This window comes from Oncorhynchus kisutch, linkage group LG18 (assembly GCF_002021735.2).
Source record: "Oncorhynchus kisutch isolate 150728-3 linkage group LG18, Okis_V2, whole genome shotgun sequence".
Lineage (NCBI taxonomy): Eukaryota > Metazoa > Chordata > Actinopteri > Salmoniformes > Salmonidae > Oncorhynchus > Oncorhynchus kisutch.
This window is the reverse complement of record NC_034191.2, coordinates 67,918,999-67,939,571: the sequence shown is the minus strand read 5'-3', so window position 1 is coordinate 67,939,571 and position 20,573 is coordinate 67,918,999. Positions and strand designations below refer to the sequence as shown.

The 20,573-nt window shown below is 43.4% G+C and overlaps 3 protein-coding genes across 4 annotated transcripts; all 3 read right to left on the bottom strand.

The window, feature by feature from the left end:
• Nucleotides 1-1,050: 1,050 nt before the first annotated feature.
• Nucleotides 1,051-2,903, bottom strand: LOC109909669 (lipocalin-like). The gene is made up of 6 exons (XM_031796556.1): nucleotides 2,673-2,903; nucleotides 2,294-2,433; nucleotides 2,119-2,198; nucleotides 1,932-2,045; nucleotides 1,424-1,525; nucleotides 1,051-1,298 (listed from the first exon to the last, which is right to left on the bottom strand). Exons 1-6 carry the CDS (start codon nucleotides 2,760-2,762, stop codon nucleotides 1,279-1,281), a joined length of 546 nt encoding a protein of 181 aa, XP_031652416.1. The 5' UTR covers nucleotides 2,763-2,903; the 3' UTR covers nucleotides 1,051-1,278.
• Nucleotides 2,904-3,624: 721 nt separating this feature from the next.
• On the bottom strand, nucleotides 3,625-15,112 carry c8g (complement component 8, gamma polypeptide). 2 transcript variants are annotated; one of them, XM_031796555.1, is made up of 8 exons: nucleotides 14,036-14,147; nucleotides 13,709-13,819; nucleotides 13,417-13,562; nucleotides 8,475-8,545; nucleotides 7,789-7,896; nucleotides 7,424-7,528; nucleotides 7,284-7,319; nucleotides 3,625-3,714 (listed from the first exon to the last, which is right to left on the bottom strand). In XM_031796555.1, exons 3-8 carry the CDS (start codon nucleotides 13,560-13,562, stop codon nucleotides 3,695-3,697), a joined length of 486 nt encoding a protein of 161 aa, XP_031652415.1. In that variant the 5' UTR covers nucleotides 13,709-13,819; nucleotides 14,036-14,147; the 3' UTR covers nucleotides 3,625-3,694. The 2 variants fall into 2 exon arrangements, 1 of the variants encoding a protein (XP_031652415.1); XR_004204033.1 differs by having other exon boundaries at nucleotides 7,424-8,545; nucleotides 13,709-15,112.
• On the bottom strand, nucleotides 14,183-18,787 carry msrb2 (methionine sulfoxide reductase B2). The gene is made up of 5 exons (XM_020508998.2): nucleotides 18,444-18,787; nucleotides 17,920-18,017; nucleotides 17,561-17,637; nucleotides 17,196-17,343; nucleotides 14,183-17,077 (listed from the first exon to the last, which is right to left on the bottom strand). The coding sequence occupies exons 1-5, from the start codon at nucleotides 18,559-18,561 to the stop codon at nucleotides 16,961-16,963; spliced, it is 558 nt and encodes a 185-aa protein (XP_020364587.1). The 5' UTR covers nucleotides 18,562-18,787; the 3' UTR covers nucleotides 14,183-16,960.
• Nucleotides 18,788-20,573: the final 1,786 nt, after the last annotated feature.

Below are 20,573 nucleotides of genomic sequence, written 5' to 3'. Positions count from 1 at the left end.
ATGTGATTTCATTGGTACTTAGGACAGTAGGAGGCTGTTCCTTCTCTTGCTGAAACAAAATGCATACATGCTGTGTACAGACCTGGTACTGACAAACCCGCTATAATCCATCCCCTTTTCATCAATAAAGCTGCATCATAAATATTTTTTCCAGTGCACGTATTTATGTCTTGCTAAGAAGTGTTGTGCTTGAAGGATTTTTTGGATAGGTTGGATAATGTGCACTAGCTCATTTGTTAGCTAGCTGACGTTAGCTTGCTAACTGAGCCAGGCCGTCACACACACTTATGAATCGAGTGGGGTGGTAAATGCAACACAATGCACAACACTAAAGTTGAAGACCATTTAATTCACTCTCCATTATTCTATACTGCCAGTGTGCTTGCTAGTTAATGTTAGCATCAACATTTGCCAGTAGGACAAATTACTCTCTGCAGCTTACATGCAGCTTCTTCATTAAAAAACGAGTCGACTGTGATTTAATTACCATGTTGCTAGCTAGTTAACTAACACTAGCAACATTAGTGCATCCTGCTAGCTATCTACAGCAGGCACAAGACAAACAAGCTACTACCACCTTATGGTCTGGAATATTTTGACTATTGGATCGGTGGTGGATATTTGCTATGGGAACAACAGAGTTAATCGCCAACACTGGGAAGAGGTGCTAAGTACCTTTCACCAGTCAGTATCCTTGGTGTGTCTGATATTATTATTACTTTGAATGACAAAATTGAAGACAACAGAAAGCTCAGCCATACAATCAACTTTTAGTTCTAGCCTCTGCTTTACCGAATGTCACACGGAACTGTACAGCTGCTGTCATTCTGAGATCCTGAATGGCTACAGAACAGCTATTGTTTAACTTTTAAAATACATTTTCTTTATCCTCATCATTCTAACCTTGTATATTTATGAAGTCCCATTTGTGATTAAAAACCTGGGCCTCTCCTCTGGAATGGCTTCTAAAATGTACTTTCACATAATGTAGTGCAGGTAGGTTTATGTAATTGTAACCTACGTATTGTTTACATTAACTTTTAGACTTGAGTTGTTACACATTCTTTATTTCAGCACAAGAAAATCAAAACAACAGATATCAGCAGTAAAAAACATGTAGAAAAGGGATGAAGAGTGGTGCATCGGGGGGTGGGGTTTCTTGTTCCAGTCTTCTCCCAGGAGAAGAGTTTGGATGTGAAATGGAGAGACAAAGGAGAGGTGGAACCGTGGAGGAGGATTCGACGAGGGGGGGGGGGGGGGGATCAGTGAAGAAACACTTTATGCCTCGGTACATTCACCTTCAATACAGAGGGAGAAAAGAGTGAGCAGATTATTTCTACTGAAGCACATGCGATTGTGGTAATATTGTGCATACAGTAAGTATATGTGTGTGATCTTGCATGTATGCTGTGTAATGTCACACCATTCTTGGGCAGGATAGCGATGTTGTCGGAGATGATTCCTGTATCCAGAGAGAACTGCATGAACTTCTGCTGCAGTGCTGTGCTCACCTCTGGAGTGCGACCTGCAACCACAACAACACCAAGTTAACACAACCAGGTTAACACAACACCACCAGGTTAACACAACACCACCAGGTTAACACAACACCATCAGGTTAACACAACACCACCAGGTTAACACAACACCACTAGGTTAACACAACACCACCAGGTTAACACCATCAATCAATCATATTTATAAAGCCCTTTTTACATCAGCCAATGTCACAAAGTGCTATACAGAAACCCAGCCTAAAACCCCAAACAGCAAGCAATGCAGCTGTAGAAGCACAACACCACCAAGTTAACACGACCAGTCTAAAAACGCAGACTAAAGAACGGATTAATTACACACACACGCACACACACAAAACATGAACATCTTTAAAAGCGTCAATTCATTTCAGAAATGCAGACAGACAGACTTACTGTAGAGCTTGTTGAGCACCTCAGGTACTCCATCTTTGGTCTTGATGGTGTGGATCAGAGCAAAGTCATCATACTGGACAGCCACCACACGCATGTCATTTTCATTGTTCCAACCTGAGAGGGAGAAGGGGAGAGAAGTTAGGGAGGGGGACTTATGTCAACTGTGTGCGTGCGTGCACATACTCACGCTGGCTGGTGAAGGTGAAGCGGCCTGGGATGTCAGTCTTCTTGGCTAGATGTGTCATCCTCCAGCAAGTACCATCAGCGCTGAGAGAGAAAGAGCAGAGTCAGTGTGAGTTCTATAGACAAACACACGCCCACGCCCACGCACACACACACAATGTGCTCTCACACACACTGACTTCAGGTTGGTGTAGGTGAGGTCTAGGTCTCCTCCGGCGGTGGGCAGCATCACAGAAGTGCCCATCTTCATGTCAGCCTTATGGCTAACAAACCAATGGGCGTTGGTGGCAAAGCCCACAATCCACCACCTACCAGCCATCTGGGGAGCGTGAGAACGATATAGTTAGAAACAGAATAAGAACGACATATCATTCATTCTCACAATTCAAATTGATTCCATAGTCATTGCAGATTACACTGTGTACTATGCTCTTCTCTGACCCCATTAAACCTCAGAATCTCTTGTACACCTTTTCTCTCAGCTTTTTGCCAGCACCTTCTTGATCTCATTTGTTCTCTCAGAATGTTTCTTTCTGTTGCCCTCTTTCTCTCTCTTACCTTCTCCAGGTTGAAGTCTTTCTGGGGCACAACGTCGATGCAGGCGACCAGCGCAGCGCACAGCAGAACTCCCATCATCCTCAGCATCATGGTTACAGATCGGTGTGTGCGACTGCTCAACTCTCCAGGGTGTGTGTGAGGAGAGAGCGAATGTCCTTATATCCTCCAGCTTGTACCACCCCACCCCTCCTCTACTCCTCCCCTTTCCTAACCCCTTGGCTCCAGTAGTTAGTCCCACCCCTCTCCATCCCACAAAGATATGTAAATGTCACTCTTACACAACTGCACATGGAGGGGGGGAGTCTACTCTGTAAGCAGAATGATTTATCCCTCTCCTCCCCCCACAATGATAGGACAATTTATTCAGACAACTCATATTCCTGATCACTACCATCTCCACCATGAAATGCATATGTAAGCATGGAGACACATTAGTATGTACACACATGCACAAATATGCATGCACTGACACATACACACAGTGTCCTCAGAGTGAGCCGGTAAAGCAGTTACCACCGAGGGCTGCATGCTTGCAAGATGTGAGTTGTAAAACTAGTAAGTAAATGTAACAGTTTGCAGGACAGAACATGGGTTCACAGAGGTCTAAAGTCATGTTGTGGTTTGGGGTGAATTCCTCCTAAAGTATACATACAGTTGAGGTCTGAAAGATACATAACTTTGAGGGATACATAATGGCCCTGAACTCTCTTTGTTCTGAAGGAGGCAGGCAGAGGCTTGTAGGCAGGGAGTTGGTTACATAATACACACACGTGTACACAGCCTCTCTCTGGGATGTTTAGGATGGGGGCTAGGGATTTGCAGACCCCCGTTTTGTAACTAAACCCCCTGGCCCTCCAGGCTACATCTGGGACTCATTAGCATGCGAGAGAACCCCCTAAGTAGGCCTATCCAGAGAGGAGATTCAGTAGTGAGTACAAAAAACACGCACACATAAGCAATTCGATCATTTTAATATGCCATGTATTGCTGAGCAGTCAGAATACAGGGTCTTGGAATCTTCCTCAACATATTGGCACGCAGTCTGGGAAGGAGAGATGAAACAAGCTCAGAAATAAACTATACGAAGTGAATTAAGTTAGAGAAGAATAAACATGCCCATTTATTTATGCAAATATGTTTCTATACTATAGATTTGCAGTCGCGTTTTCAAAACAGTTAGGTAAACTTGTTAACGCAATTTATCTAACTGACCGTTGTGCAAGTACATTTCCACATGCCCTGCAAAGGAGTAAACGTGATGTTTTTTTCAAAGTTAAAGGGGGTTGGATGCCATTCCACCAATCTGCATCTGTCCGAATCCCAAATCACCCCCCTTCCCTTTGCCTCTCTCCATTTGCTCCGAGTCTACCAAAGATGAGGGAGTGAAAATCATAGAGGGTGTATGGGCTAATTAGGCTTCAGCCTTCAGAGCAAAGTGCTGTCCCGACATGCACTGTGATAGCCTGTTTGGAGTTTGCCAATTTAAAGGCCCAGTGCAGTCAAAAACGTGATTTCCTGTGTTTTATATATACAGTACCAGTCAAATTTTTGGACACACCTACTCATTCAAGGGTTTGTCTTTATTATTGCTATTTTCTACATTGTAGAAAAGTAGTGAAGACATCAAAACTATAAAATAACACATGTGGAATCATGTAGTAACCAAACAAGTGTTACATATAAAATATATTTTAATTTGTTTACCATGTTTTTGGTTACTACATCATTCCATAGTTTTGATGTCTTCACTATTATTATACAATGTAGAAAATAGCAATAATAAAGACAAACCCTTGAATGGGTAGGTGTGTCCAAACCTTTGACTGGTACTCTATATTTCCACACTATGTTGTAATAATACTGTGAAATTGTGATAATGCCCTTTTTGTACAAGAGCAGTTTGAAAAGCCTGAAATTTCAGCCAGTTTTGGTGGAATAGAGTTTTGGCCTGCATGGTGACATCACCATTATTTAATAGACCAAGAAAGAAAGTTCTGAACCTCTCTGCCAATAACAGTTAGTTTTCAGTTCTCCCCTGCCCACTCAGACCACTCCAAGACAGTCCTAGCAAAAGTCTTGCTTGAGAAATTGCACTTAGCTAAGAATATATATATATATATTTTTTGTACCATTTTAATTGAAAACAATCACAATAAGGTACTTAATTTTTACCAGTAAATAACTTGATATTGAGATAAAAACGGCTGTATTGGACCTTTAATACAAAATAATGGCGCTTCATGCCTAATTATATGCCATGTGTATTTGTTTATGTCTGGTTTCATGACTTGACGCATGTAGTAACGTGCAATAATTCCTAAATAAAATATCTTACTTTACTGGGGTTTATATCTTGTAAAACGACTGGGGGGGGGGGGGGGGGGGGGGATTTGTTCATTTAATTTCATGCTTGTTTTATTATTTAAACATCATTACATTATTCAAGTCACAAGTATGTTCCGAAGTTGATTAGTTTATTGATTACTTTGCCACTCTCTGGATGTCACCCTCTGAGTTTTATCACCAACACATGCCAACCGAGGGCCCCGAGCTTGTTGGTAAGCGTGAAGGGGTGGTTTAAGATTCTTGTTTTATTTACATGTTTTATTTAACTAGGCAAATAAATTATTATTTACAATGACGGCCTACCCCGGCCAAACCCTAACCCGACGACACTGGGGCAATTGTGCGCAGCCCTATGGGAGTCCCAATCACGGCTGGTTGTGATCCAGCCTGGAATCGAATCAGGGTCTGTAGCACTGAGATGGAGTGCCTTAGACTGCTGCGCCCCTCGGGAGCCCAAAAGAAAAATAAGTAACCTCAGCCAGCTGGTTCTTGTCCTTCTACAACAGTTGATTCTGAAACGTCTACATTTATATTGATGTAGCCCTATATTTGGACAATTCCTTTATTTTGCCATTGTAGGTCCACGATGCCCCACATACAGTGCCTTGCGAAAGTATTCGGCCCCCTTGAACTTTGCGACCTTTTGCCACATTTCAGGCTTCAAACATAAAGATATAACATTTTATTTTTTTGTGAAGAATCAACAACAAGTTGGACACAATCATGAAGTGGAACGACATTTCTTGGATATTTCAAACTTTTTTAACAAATCAAAAACTGAAAAATTGGGCGTGCAAAATTATTCAGCCCCTTTACTTTCAGTGCAGCAAACTCTCTCCAGAAGTTCAGTGAGGATCTCTGAATGATCCAATGTTGACCTAAATGACTAATGATGATAAATACAATCCACCTGTGTGTAATCAAGTCTCTGTATAAATGCACCTGCACTGTGATAGTCTCAGAGGTCCGTTAAAAGCGCAGAGAGCATCATGAAGAACAAGGAACACACAAGGCAGGTCCGAGATACTGTTGTGAAGAAGTTTAAAGCCAGATTTGGATACAAAAAGATTTCCCAAGCTTTAAACATCCCAAGGAGCACTGTGCAAGCGATAATATTGAAATGGAAGGAGTATCAGACCACTGCAAATCTAACAAGACCTGGCCGTCCCTCTAAACTTTCAGCTCATACAAGGAGAAGACTGATCAGAGATGCAGCCAAGAGGCCCATGATCACTCTGGATGAACTGCAGAGATCTACAGCTGAGGTGGAAGACTCTGTCCATAGGACAACAATCAGTCGTATATTGCACAAATCTGGCCTTTATGGAAGAGTGGCAAGAAGAAAGCCATTTCTTAAAGACATCCATAAAAAGTGTCGTTTAAAGTTTGCCACAAGCCACCTGGGAGACACACCAAACATGTGGAAGAAGGTGCTCTGGTCAGATGAAACCAAAATTGAACTTTTTGGCAACAATGCAAAACGTTATGTTTGGCGTAAAAGCAACACAGCTCATCACCCTGAACACACCATCCCCACTGTCAAACATGGTGGTGGCAGCATCATGGTTTGGGCCTGCTTTTCTTCAGCAGGGACAGGGAAGATGGTTAAAATTGATGGAAAGATGGATGGAGCCAAATACAGGACCATTCTGGAAGAAAACCGGATGGAGTCTGCAAAAGACCTGAGACTGGGACGGAGATTTGTCTTCCAACAAGACAATGATCCAAAACATAAAGCAAAATCTACAATGGAATGGTTCAAAAATAAACATATCCAGGTGTTAGAATGGCCAAGTCAAAGTCCAGACCTGAATCCAATCGAGAATCTGTGGAAAGAACTGAAAACTGCTGTTCACAAATGCTCTCCATCCAACCTCACTGAGCTCGAGCTGTTTTGCAAGGAGGAATGGGAAGAAATTTCAGTCTCTCGATGTGCAAAACTGATAGAGACATACCCCAAGCAACTTACAGCTGTAATCGCAGCAAAAGGTGGCGCTACAAAGTATTAACTTAAGGGGGCTGAATAATTTTGCACGCCCAATTTTTCAGTTTTTGATTTGTTAAAAAAGTTTGAAATATCCAATAAATGTTGTTCCACTTCATGATTGTGTCCCACTTGTTGTTGATTCTTCACAAAAAAATACAGTTTTATATCTTTATGTTTGAAGCCTAAAATGTGGCAAAAGGTTGCAAAGTTCAAGGGGGCCGAATACTTTCGCAAGGCACTGTAAATGGTTTAACAAATGTTTGAAATGGTATACTCACTGATCACATGGTCCTTGTCCACAGACTCGCAGTGACCTGTACAGATTGGAAACAATTTCATTTTAAGTATATATGCAGGCTGTGGTAGAGATGTAGTTATGACAGGCTGTGTGTGTGAGTTATGATAGAGAAGTTCCTACTGTAGTTGGGGAAGGCAAACACATAGGCCAATCCCAGGCCCCTTTTCTCAGCCAGGTCCTCAAATTTATCCAAGATGGCTTCTGAAAGGGTGTCCTTGGATCTGCCTGTAGAGAAAACACAACAGCCTCCTTGAAACATTCTCAGTGACTTCAACATGAATGTTTCTGTAATGGTTTACTGAATGTGGTTTGGTGAACCATATCTCCCAGAAGTAATGCCTAGGCTTTAGCTCTGCTGGCTAACAGAGTCTTTGTCGTGCTCAGAAGACCTGGCTTCAAACCGATATATTGTCCCATAGTGTTGGCTTGCATGTTGTTAGTACAGGGTATCAATCAGGTTGTCAGCATGCAGGCCGCAGACTGACCGTAGAGCTTCATGGTGAGCTGTCCCTGTTTCTGGTAGTAAAACACAGCGTAGGAGCTATAGTCTGACTCTCCAATCACTATATCAGTGTTCAGCAACGGTCTACTACCTACATGGAAAACAATAATAGTTAACAATAACAACACAGTAATATCAATAACTTTGACACAAGATCAAATTTGCACCTCATTCTCAACTAATGTCATTTGAATATGAACATGAATTCTCCTCTGGTGTTCCTTTGAAACACACATAGTAAATATATCACAGTGATTATTCCCAGACTATAACGTGTGATTTTGAGTGGGCAGTGCTACCCAACCGCCAGAGCTTTGTGACCTTGTTCTTGTTCTGAACTAGGACCACACATTTATTGATTATGATTTTATACATTCTAATCAATTCCATACAATTATATGTTTCAGGGCGGAAAATTCTAATCATTCAATTAGAAGACAATTCTCACCTATCATATTTGCATACTCTGAATGAAAAGCCAATCAGTTTAGAGCAGTGGAATGTTGGGGACACGGGGTTCCAGCTGCAATTTTAAAGAGACAGCAGTGCTCTCAGAGATATAGTTGGAGGAGACTGCCGGGTGGAGGAGGAGAAGGCAGAGTGAAGAAGGGTGTCTATAGCAGTCAACAGGGCTGTAAGCCATGTCTCTGTGTGTGACAGGACTCTTACCATTGAGTACAAGGCGTCCTGGGGTGGGGGTGATGGTGTACGCCTGCAGGATCTCCCAACACTGGTGGTTACTGGGGGGGGGGGGGACAAAAACAATTAAAGTTAGACAGATCAGCGGAGTTATCTACTCAGGTAGCTTTAACATTGCATAAGACTGTTTGTGTGTGTGTGTGTGTGTGTGGGGGGGGGGGGGGGGGGTTGCAACTTGCACAACCAACTATTTCCTCTGGTTCAGCCAGATTAATTATATAACATGTCAAAACAGGCATAACATGTTCAGTTCCCCAGTATAGGAACAATGTCTATAGAGCCAAGACTGTCTTTTTCAGGTAAAAAGTGTTCTGGAGTGGTGTAGTTTACTGTGTTTACTGACACTTTGAGTAAGTTTGACTTGACATAAGAGACAGAGAGAAAAGGAGAGAGAGAGCTGAGAGAGAATGTGAAGAGATGAGGTAGATAGCAAGAGAGAGTGCTCTCTGGTGGTAGACTTGGGTACTCTCCGAAAGAAAGGACTTGAAGAGCAAAAGGAAGGAAGAGCGTGAAAGAGGGTGCAAAGAGAGAGAGAGCGAGAGAGAAAGAAAGAGATATGGAAAAAGAGAGAAATGGAAAGAGGGTGAGAGAGCGAGCAACAGAAGGAGAATTCTGCAAAAATATACTTTGTGTACAAGCAGAGCAGAATTAGGACTATACCCGCTAGTTATCCAAATACAGAAAATAGTTGTTAAATTCTACAACCACCTAAAAGGAAGCGATGCATACACACTAGGGCTCTGTTCACAAATACCAACAGACCCCACAGAGCCCCAGGACAGCAACACAATTAGACCACACCAAATAATGAGAAAGCAAAAAGCTAACAATGACACTGGAAAGAATCAACCAAAAAAACAGAGCAAAGTGGAATGGTATCTGGCCCTTTCCAGAGAGAACATAATGGCAGAATATCTGACAGCCGTGACACCCAAAACAAAGAAAATCCTTGACTATATACAGACTCAGTGAGCATAGCCTTGTTATTGAGAGAGCTAGCCATAGGCAGACCTGGCTCTCAACAGAAGACCGGCTATGTGACCCCTGTCCACAAAATGAGTTGCAAACTGAGCCGCTATTCCTAACCTCCTGACAAATGTTTGACCACATTAGAGAAACACATTTTCCACAGATCACACAGACCCATAAAGAATTTGAAAACAAATCAAATATTGATAAACTCCCATAGCTGTTAGGCAAAATATCACAGACATGTGGTAGTGCCAACAGAGAGAAAGGAGTGTAACTCACAGACATGTGGTAGTGCTAACAGAGAGAGAGGAGTGTAACTCACAGACATGTGGTAGCGCTAACAGAGAGGGAGTGTAACTCACAGACGTGTGGTAGTGCTAACAGAGAGAGAGGAGTGTAACTCACAGACATGTGGTAGCGCTAACAGAGAGGGAGTGTAACTCACAGACGTGTGGTAGTGCTAACAGAGAGAGAGAGGAGTAACTCACAGGCGTGTGGTAGTGCTAACAGAGAGAGAGGAGTGTAACTCACAGACGTGTGGTAGTGCTAACAGAGAGAGAGGAGTGTAACTCACAGACATGTGGTAGCGCTAACAGAGAGGGAGTGTAACTCACAGACGTGTGGTAGTGCTAACAGAGAGAGAGAGGAGTAACTCACAGGCGTGTGGTATTGCTAACAGAGAGAGGAGTGTAACTCACAGGTGTGTGATAGTACTAACAGAGAGGGAGTGTAACTCACAGACGTGTGGTAGTGCTAACAGAGAGAGAGAGGAGTAACTCACAGGCGTGTGGTAGTGCTAACAGAGAGAGGAGTGTAACTCACAGACGCGTGGTAGTGCTAACAGACAAAGGAGTGTAACTCACAGGCGTGTGGTAGAGCTAACAGAGAGAGGAGTGTAACTCACAGGTGTGTGATAGTGCTAACAGAGAGAGAGAGGAGTAACTCACAGGTGTGTGGTATTGCTAACAGAGAGAGGAGTGTAACTCACAGGTGTGTGATAGTGCTAACAGAGAGGGAGTGTAACTCACAGACGTGTGGTAGTGCTAACAGAGAAGGAGTGTAACTCACAGACGTGTGGTAGTACTAACAGAGAGAGAGGAGTGTAACTCACAGACGTGTGGTAGTACTAACAGAGAGAAAGGAGTGTAACTCACAGACGTGTGGTAGTGCTAACAGAGAGAGAGGAGTGTAACTCACAGACGTGTGGTAGAGCTAACAGAGAAAGGAGTGTAATTCACAGACGTGTGGTAGTGCTAACAGACAAAGGAGTGTAACTCACAGATGTGTGGTAGTGCTAACAGACAAAGGAGTGTAACTCACAGACGTGTGGTAGTGCTAACAGAGAGAGGAGTGTAACTCACAGACGTGTGGTAGTACAAACAGAGAGAGAGGAGTGTAACACACAGACGTGTGGTAGTGCAAACAGAGAGGGAGTGTAACTCACAGACGTGTGATAATGCTAACAGAGAGAGAAGAGTGTAACTCACAGGTGTGTGGTAGTGCTAACAGAGAGGGAGTGTAACTCACAGACGTGTGGTAGTGCTAACAGAGAGGTAGTGTAACTCACAGACGTGTGGTAGTGCTAACAGATAGAGAGGAGTGTAACTCACAGATGTGTGGTAGTGCTAACAGAGAGAGAGGAGTGTAACTCACAGACATGTGGTAGTGCTAACAGAGAGGGAGTGTAACTCACAGACGTGTGGTAGTGCTAACAGAGCGAGAGTTTAACTCACAGATGTGTGATAGTGCTAACAGAGAGAGGAGTGTAACTCACAGACGTGTGGTAGTGCTGACAGAGAGAGGAGTGTAACTCACAGACGTGTGGTAGTGCTAACAGAGAGGGAGTGTAACTCACAGACGTGTGGTAGTGCTAACAGAGAGAGGAGTGTAACTCACAGACGTGTGGTAGTGCTAACAGAGAGAGAGGAGTGTAACTCACAGACGTGTGGTAGTGCTAACAGAGAGAGAGAGTAGTAACTCACAGACGTGTGGTAGTGATAACAGAGAGAAAGGAGTGACTCACAGACGTGTGGTAGTGCTAACAGACAAAGGAGTGTAACTCACAGATGTGTGGTAGTGCTGACAGAGGGAGAGGAGTGTAACTCACAGACATGTGGTAGTGCTAACAGAGAGAGAGGAGTGTAACTCACAGACGTGTGATAGTGCTAACAGAGTGAGGAGTGTAACTCACAGACGTGTGGAAGTACTAACAGAGAGAGGAGTGTAACTCACAGGCGTGTGGTAGAGCTAACAGAGAAAGGAGTGTAACTCACAGACGTGTGATAGTGCTAACAGACAAAGGAGTGTAACTCACAGGCGTGTGGTAGTGCTAACAGAGTGGGAGTGTAACTCACAGACGTGTGGTAGTGCTAACAGAGAGAGAGGAGTGTAACTCAGAGACGTGTGGTAGTGCTAACAGAGAGAGAGAGGAGTGTAACTCACAGACGTGTGGTAGTACTTACAGAGAGAGAGGAGTGTAACTCACAGACGTGTGGTAGTACTTACAGAGAGAGAGGAGTGTAACACACAGACGTGTGGTAGTGCTAACAGAGAGGGAGTGTAACTCACAGACGTGTGGTAGTGCTAACAGAGAGGGAGTGTAACTCACAGACGTGTGGTAGTGCTAACAGAGAGAGGAGTGTAACTCACAGACGTGTGGTAGTGCTAACAGAGAGAGGAGTGTAACTCACAGACGTTTTGTAGTGCTAACAGAGAGAGAGGAGTGTAACTCACAGACGTGTGGTAGTGCTAACAGAGAAGGAGTGTAACTCACAGGAGTGTGGTAGTGCTAACAGAGAGGGAGTGTAACTCACAGACGCGTGGTAGTGCTAACAGAGAGAAAGGAGTGTAACTCACAGACGTGTGGTAGTGCTAACAGAGAGAGAGGAGTGTAACTCACAGGCGTGTGGTAGTACTAACAGAGAGAGGGGGAGCGTAACTCACAGACGTGTGGTAGTGATAACAGAGAGAAAGGACTAACTCACAGACGTGTGGTAGTGCTAACAGACAAAGGAGTGTAACTCACAGATGTGTGGTAGTGCTGACAGAGGGAGAGGAGTGTAACTCACAGACGTGTGGTAGTGCTAACAGAGAGAGAGGAGTGTAACTCACAGACGTGTGATAGTGCTAACAGAGAGAGGAGTGTAACTCACAGACGTGTGGAAGTACTAACAGAGAGAGGAGTGTAACTCACAGGCGTGTGGTAGTGCTAACAGAGAGAGGAGTGTAACTCACAGACGTGTGGTAGTGCTGACAGAGGGAGAGGAGTGTAACTCACAGACGTGTGGTAGTGCTAACAGAGAGAGAGGAGTGTAACTCACAGATGTGTGATAGTGCTAACAGAGAGGGAGGAGTGTAACTCACAGACGTGTGGTAGTGCTAACAGAGAGAGGAGTGTAACTCACAGACGTGTGGTAGTGGTAACAGAGTGGGAGTGTAACTCACAGACGTGTGGTAGTGCTAACAGAGAGGGAGTGTAACTTACAGACGTGTGGTAGTGCTAACAGAGAGAGAGGAGTCTAACTCACAGGCGTGTGGTAGTGCTAACAGAGAGAGGAGTGTATCTCACAGACGTGTGGTAGTGCTGACAGAGAGAGGAGTGTAACTCACAGACGTGTGATAGTGCTAACAGAGAGAGGAGTGTAACTCACAGACGTGTGGAAGTACTAACAGAGAGAGGAGTGTAACTCACAGACATGTGGTAGTGCTAACAGAGGGAGACGAGTGTAACTCACAGACGTGTGGTAGTGCTAACAGAGAGAGAGGAGTGTAACTCACAGACGTGTGGTAGTGCTAACAGAGAGGGAGTGTAACTCACAGACGTGTGGTAGTGCTAACAGAGAGAGAGGAGTGTAACTCACAGACGTGTGGTAGTGCTAACAGAGAGGGAGTGTAACTCACAGGCGTGTGGTAGTGCTAATAGAGAGGGAGTGTAACTCACAGGCGTGTGGTAGTACTAACAGAGAGAGTGGTGTCTTTGGAGGATGGGGGCGTCAGGGTCATCACAGTAGCCTCCACCTTCAGACCGTTCTTCATCAGGAAGTTACACTTAGACGCTGCGTTGATCAGGTACCACGGCCCTCCCATCTACAACACACACACACACGATATAGCAGGGTTTCAACATTGACAATGTCAAGGCACGTCCGCCACTGGCTGTGTTTGTGCTGTAGTTGTGAGATCATGTTTGCACACACACACACACACACACACAAACACACTCTTGTACCTACCTGTTGTATGTCAATGTTCTGAGCTGGTGGGGTGTCGTCAATGGGGTTCACCTTGGGCTTCTTGGGAGGTCTCCTCTGGGGTCGTGGTCGGCTCTTTGCTCCCCCAATCGCCTCCGCCGACCCCCATAGACACACACACACCACCATTAGCATGGTAACACACTGCCACACCCCAGTCATTCTAGCACTGTCCCCAAAACACTCCCAACACCGTTCTCTACTTCTTCCTTCTGCTGTGTCTGTCCCACAAGGTTCTTATCACAATGCTAGTGTAATCTGATTAATTTTGCCTTGATCCCTGCTAAATGATTATGTCTAGTGTAATACCAGAACTGATGTCCATCGACAAGGAAAAAAATGACCCACTCCTCCCTCGATTTATCTTTCCCTCTGTCTTGTGTCCGACCTTCACTTTCTCTGTGCTTCCTCTTTCTGGACAAATGTTGACACACACACGCACACACACAGAGGGGGTGATGACCTCTTGCTGTGTTTATCATTAACAGCCCTTTACTGGTAGTGGGCTGGACATACCAGTCAGTGCAGTGTGTGCTTCTGACAGAGAGGGGGCGATGTTGATATCATTGTTGTAACTGCATTGCATTCAGATATTAAGACCCCTCTACTTATTCTAAAATGGATGACAAAAAAATATCCTCATCAATCTACACCCCATAATGACGAAGCAAAAACAAGTTTGTAGACATTTGTGCAAATATATATAAAAAAAACTAATGATATATCACATTTACTTAAGTATTCAGACCCTTTACTCAGTACTTTGTTGAAGTACCTTTGGCTCTCGAGTCTTCTTGGGCATGATGTTACAAGCTTGGCACACCTGTATTTGGGGCGTTTCTCCCATTCTTCTCTGCAGATCCTCTCAAGCTCTGTCAGGTTGGATGGGGAGTGTCACTGCACAGCTATTTTCAGGTCTCTCCAGAGATGTTTGATCGGGTTCAAGTCCAGGCTCTGGCTGGGCCACTCAAGGACATTCAGAGACTTGTCCCGAAGCCACTCCTGCATTGTCTTGGCGGTGTGCTTAGGGCCTTTGTCCTGTTGGAAGGTGAACCATCTAGTGATAATTTCATTACTGAGAGAGACTTGGACAATTATTCAAACAATCATCAATTAATTATTGCAATAATGAAACTGTCGACCGCAAACTCTAAGTTGTGAAGCTGAGAGCTTCCCTAACAATGAAGCTAGAGTGGACACCATAAATACTTAGCATTAGCAGGCCAGTCTTACTCTTAGTTAAATATATAATTGTTTACTATTAATATCAAACACATCAGGTAAATATGTAATTGTCCCCTGACAACCTTTGCCCTAGTCTGAGGTCCTGAGCACTCTGGAGCAAGTTTTCATCAAGGACCGCTCTGAACTTTGCTCCATTCATCTTTCCCTCGATCCTGACTAGTCTCCCAGCCACCCTGCCGCTGAAAACATCCCCACAGCATGATGCTGCCACCACCATGCTTCACCGTAGGGATGGTGCCAGGTTTCCTCCAGATGTGACGTTTGGCATTCAGGCCAAAGAGTTCAATTATGGTTTCATCAGACCAGAGAGTCTTGTTTCTCATGGTCTGAGTCCTTTAGGTGTATTTTGACAAACTCCAAGCGGGCTGTCATGTGCATTTACTGAGGAGTAGCTTCTGTCTGGCCAGTCTACCATAAAGTCCTGATTGGTGGAGTGCTGCAGAGATGGTTGTTCTTCTGGAAGTTTCTCCCATCTCCACAGAGGAACTCTGGAGCTCTGTCTGAGTGACAATCGGGTTCTTGGTCACCTCTCTGGCGTCCAGCTCTTGGAAGAGTCTTGGTGGTTGAGACTCTTTCCATTTAAGAATGATGGAGGCCACTGTGTTCTTAGGGACCTTCAATGCTGCAGAAGAGTTTTGGTACCCTTCCCCAGATCTGTGCCTCGATACAATCCTGTATCGGGGCTCTGCAGACAATTCCTTCAAACTCATGGTTTGGTTTTTGCTCTGACATGCACTGTCAACTTTCGGATCTTATATAGACAGGTTTGTGCCTTTCCAAATCATGTCCGATCAATTGAATTTATCACAGGTGGACTCCAATCAAGTTGTAGAAACATCAAGGATGATCAATGGAAACAGGATGCACCTGACCTCAATTTAGTCTCACAGCAAAGGGTCTGAATACTTATGTAAATAAGGTACTTATGTTTTTTTTTTTTTTTTATACATTTGCAAAAGAATCTAAAAACTTTTTTTTGCTTTGTCATTATGGGGTATTCTGTGTAGATTGATGAGGAAATGTTTTAATTGATACATTTTAGAATAAGGCTGTAACGTAACAAAATGTGGAAAAAGGGAAGGGGTCAGAATACTCTCCGAATGCACTTTATACTGTATTTTACAACTGATTTCTCTTTTTAAACCAACATTAAAACACACTAGACTATTTTGTCAACTGAACACAATATAACACTTTCCAAGCACACAAGAAAAAATACAAATTTCATTGACAGAATATGCTCCTGGTTGAAGGGTTCATATGCAGTAGGTTCTACCACAGACACGGACTAACTGTACACAACAGCAGACACTAATGGCTCGATTCAATGAGCAGTCAAAAATACTCCTTACCTATCAGTTAGAAGCAGTTAAAATTCAGTTTTCCTGTGTTTTGTATCATATTGTACAACAGCGGATGAAACTAACACTAGAAATTGTTGCTAGAGAAATTGTTTTTTTCTAAAAAGCTATTTTTCTTTCTTTTTGACCATTTTAACAGAAAACTATTACAGTAAGGTACTTCATTTTACCCAGAAATGATTTGATATTGAGATTTTAAAAAACACTGCATTAGGCCTTTAACTCTCAGAGCGACCCAGTGACTATGATTGAAGACCCTTTAATATAATGGACAGACATAAAAATGTGACCATATGAAACACATGATCCCCCTTTACCCCCTTACCCCTATAACATACTGTGTTATAGTTGGGGCTAGAGTTAGGCTGGGAACAGATGTAAATACAGTCAGGTAAATATTACAGGTTCATCTCTGAACAGTTACAGAAAGATACAGACATAGAAAACAGTATTCCTGATGCCGAGGTCAGGAAATCAGGAAAATTCCATCTATGGTCAGTGTTAGGGATCCAGGTGTCAGTTCTGTCATGTTTTACTGGACCTTGGGTTTGTGTTCTCTGGGTTTGAAGGTTTGCTCTGGTCAGGCCTAGGTGGTTTTAGACGGTTCTAAGCGGTCCTAGGAGCTCCACTAGTCTTCGGGTGTGAGATCTCTCGGTCTGAAGTTAAGAGACTGGCTGTTGATGCAGAACCTCTGTCCTGTGGGGTCTGGTCCATCTTCAAACACATGACCCAGATGGGCATCACACTGTAGCGCACACACACACACACACACACACAGTAGGGTAAAAATAATACAGTAGAGGAAACAGAACTCACACCACACCAACACATCTCTCTGCATTATTACCCAGAATGCAACTCACATGTTTACAGAGGACCTCTGTCTCGGCACTACCCATGGTGTTGTCAGGGCGACGGATGATGGATGCATGGCTCTCGTCGCACTCCCACGTCCCATGAGCCTCTTTGAACGCTGGCCAGCCTGTCCCAGAGTCATATTTCGCCTCTGAACTACAGAGAGAAAGAGAGCGACAGAGAAAGAGAGAGACAGACAGAGAAAGAAACAGAAACACAGAGAGAGAGACAGACACAGAGAGAGAGGTCTAGTAAGAGGTTTAGTCTAAACGCTCATATTCGGGTTAAATTAAGATGTTAGGGGTTAGAGTGAATTCGGGTTAGAGTGAGGTCAGGTGAGGTGTTAGGAAGGTGTAGGGGGTTAGATGATTACCTGAAGAGGGGAGTATCGCAGCCCACACAGTGGTACATCCCCACCTCACTATGGTTCAGATAGAGACCGCTGAAGGGCTGAGGACACAAATACACACGCCTGGCTAACACACAGTAAACACACTATATGTTGTTTTTCTTGTCATTGTTGAAGCTTTCAGATCAGTGCAAATGAAGGATTCAGCCCACATGTCATTCTTTAACCAACTGCTCTTATCTTTCACTCTGAGGAAGGTTAGAAACAAAGAACAAAGTCCATTCAAAACTACACACTGAACCCACTGACATTTATAAAGGACTGTCAGTCAATGGTTACTGAGGCTGAGGACAGGCAAAGTGTGTGTGCAGTGTGTGACTCACCATCTCTGTCCCCTTCTCCCTCGTGACCACATACTGTTCAGGGGTAAGTTTTTTCTGCCAGTCTGTGGTCTCATCGTAACGAGTCAGAGATCCTGAGCCTGTAACACACACACTGATAAGCAAAATGTGTTGAACGTTTTGTTGCATTTTCTTTAGTTGTCATTGAAATAAAATATCCATTGCTTTGTGCTTTTCATTTCGCCACTTCTGCCTAATTAGATTTGAGCACAATGGATTTCTGCTCTTTGGAGCAAATGTGACCCCCAGGAAAAATGTGTCAGTAAGCATGTGACAGATGGCTGTCTGGCAACTTCCACTGGTCTTTTCTGCATCAACCTATTACATAACATGACAAAAATACTTGTTAATTTCTTTAAAATTATAGATACACTATGACCTAGTTTTATTAAAATGGTATCTAATAAACTTGTGTTGAAATTCAATTTCATTTGAATAAACTTAATTACAAGCTATGTAATTCCATTCTATAAAGCCTTATTCGATTCTAACAGAATAGTTCAAACCTGAACTAGTGGAGACAGGACGGATGAAAGCAGGAACCTTGGTCTTGGGCAATAAGGCGGACTTGGCAGCTACTCTCTGAGAGATGATGAGCGAAAGTCGGACGATAGAACGAGACATGTTTTCTCCTGCAGAATTTGGCTGTGCGCTACAGTCCTCCGTGCAGAAAGTGGTCTGTATCGAAGTCAAGTGCAGCGGTTTGTGTTTGCGCTGCTCTGACCTAATCTGCGTTGATCGAGGACTTTCAACGATCCAGCGAGTTCCTGCCGGTCCCTGCCTGCCGGTTTCCTTCCCTGGCCTGCGCTGCTGTCCAGTATTCGGTAGGCTTCTGGGAAGACCCGGTCACAAACTAGATATATTATATAGGTCAGAGTTGATAAGGAAGATAACAGTGACAGAGGACAATTCCTTCTTTTGTTGTTGGGCTGGATGGTTAAATTTGAAGAATCTCAAATTTAAAACATATTTTGATTTATTAAAATATTTTTGGCTTACTACATGATTCCATGTGTGTTATTTCATAGTTTTGATGTCTTCACTATTATTTTACAATGTAGAAAATAATAAAAATAAAGAAAAACCCTTGAATGTGTCCAAACTTTTGACAGGTACTTATTTTTTTTATTTTTTTTCACCTTTATTTAACCAGGTAGGCTAGTTGAGAACACCTTTATTTAACCAGGTAGGCTAGTTGAGAACAAGTTCTCATTTGCAACTGCGACCTGGCCAAGATCAAGCATAGCAGTGTGAACAGACAACACAGAGTTACACATGGAGTAAACAATTAACAAGTCAATAACACAGTAGAAAAAAAAGAGAGTCTATATACATTGTGTGCAAAAGGCATGAGGAGGTAGGCGAATAATTACAATTTTGCAGATTAACACTGGAGTGATAAATGATCAGATGGTCATGTACAGGTAGAGATATTGGTGTGCAAAAAAGCAGAAAAGTAAATAAATATAAACAGTATGGGGATGAGGTAGGTAAAATTGGGTGGGCTATTTACCGATAGACTATGTACAGCTGCAGCGATCGGTTAGCTGCTCAGATAGCAGATGTTTGAAGTTGGTGAGGGAGATAAAAGTCTCCAACTTCAGCTATTTTTGCAATTCGTTCCAGTCCAGTTTATTTATTTATTTTATCCGTAATTTTACCAGGTAAGTGAGAACACTTTCTCATTTGCAGCAACAACCTGGGGAATAGTTACAGTTACAGGGGAGAGGAGGGGGATGAATGAGCCAATTGTAAACCACACACACACACACACACACACACACACACACACACACACACACACACACACACACACACACGAGAGTAATACCAGAGACTTTACTTTGAGGTGGGGGTAGAAGCATTTCAAAAGAGTAATTCACATTTGACCCTTAAGACTACATGACGTTAGAAGCAAATTCATATTTTTTTAACACTTTTGAACTCAGCTGGAGTTGAAATAACAGATAAGCAGACAGCCCCAGCCTGCATAGAAGGACTGACTGGTTGATCTGGAACAGTCGCGGGCCCAACCTTACACCATGGAACCATGCCAAAGGTGAATACACCACATACACAATCACAGTGTCTGTCTTGGGAACAGATATTTCAACATCGTCTGTGGTTTGTTGACAAGACATTACCCAACTTTACTAAGGTCAGATTCTGAGAATTATAAATCAATCGAGTCATGTGAGGTTGAATAATACTTGAATGACAACAGTGTCTTCTGGGTAAAACAACTTAGCACAAAGATAGAATGGGATAGCTGCACAGTCTAGTTTAGACAGTTGATAAAAGCTTAGTTCAGACTGGTAAGGTATAGTCTGGTATTGTATAGCGTGGGGTCGTGTGGTGCGTTGGTCCTGAGCAGCCTCCCAGGGTAGTGTATGAGGTCTATGGTCTATAACTAGGACGGGCAACTTTGATGGGGTTGGGGGACACACACAAAAAACAGAACTCAGCATGAGGGGCCGGAGTGGCTCGTGGGTCTGCGTACCCACATCCATACACCCCGCCGAGATAGCAGTCTTATGGCTTGGGGGTAGAAGCTAAATAGCAATAAAACTGCTAAATAGCTAATTAAATGGTTACCCTGTCCATCTGCACTGACCCTATGAAAACTCACAAGACTA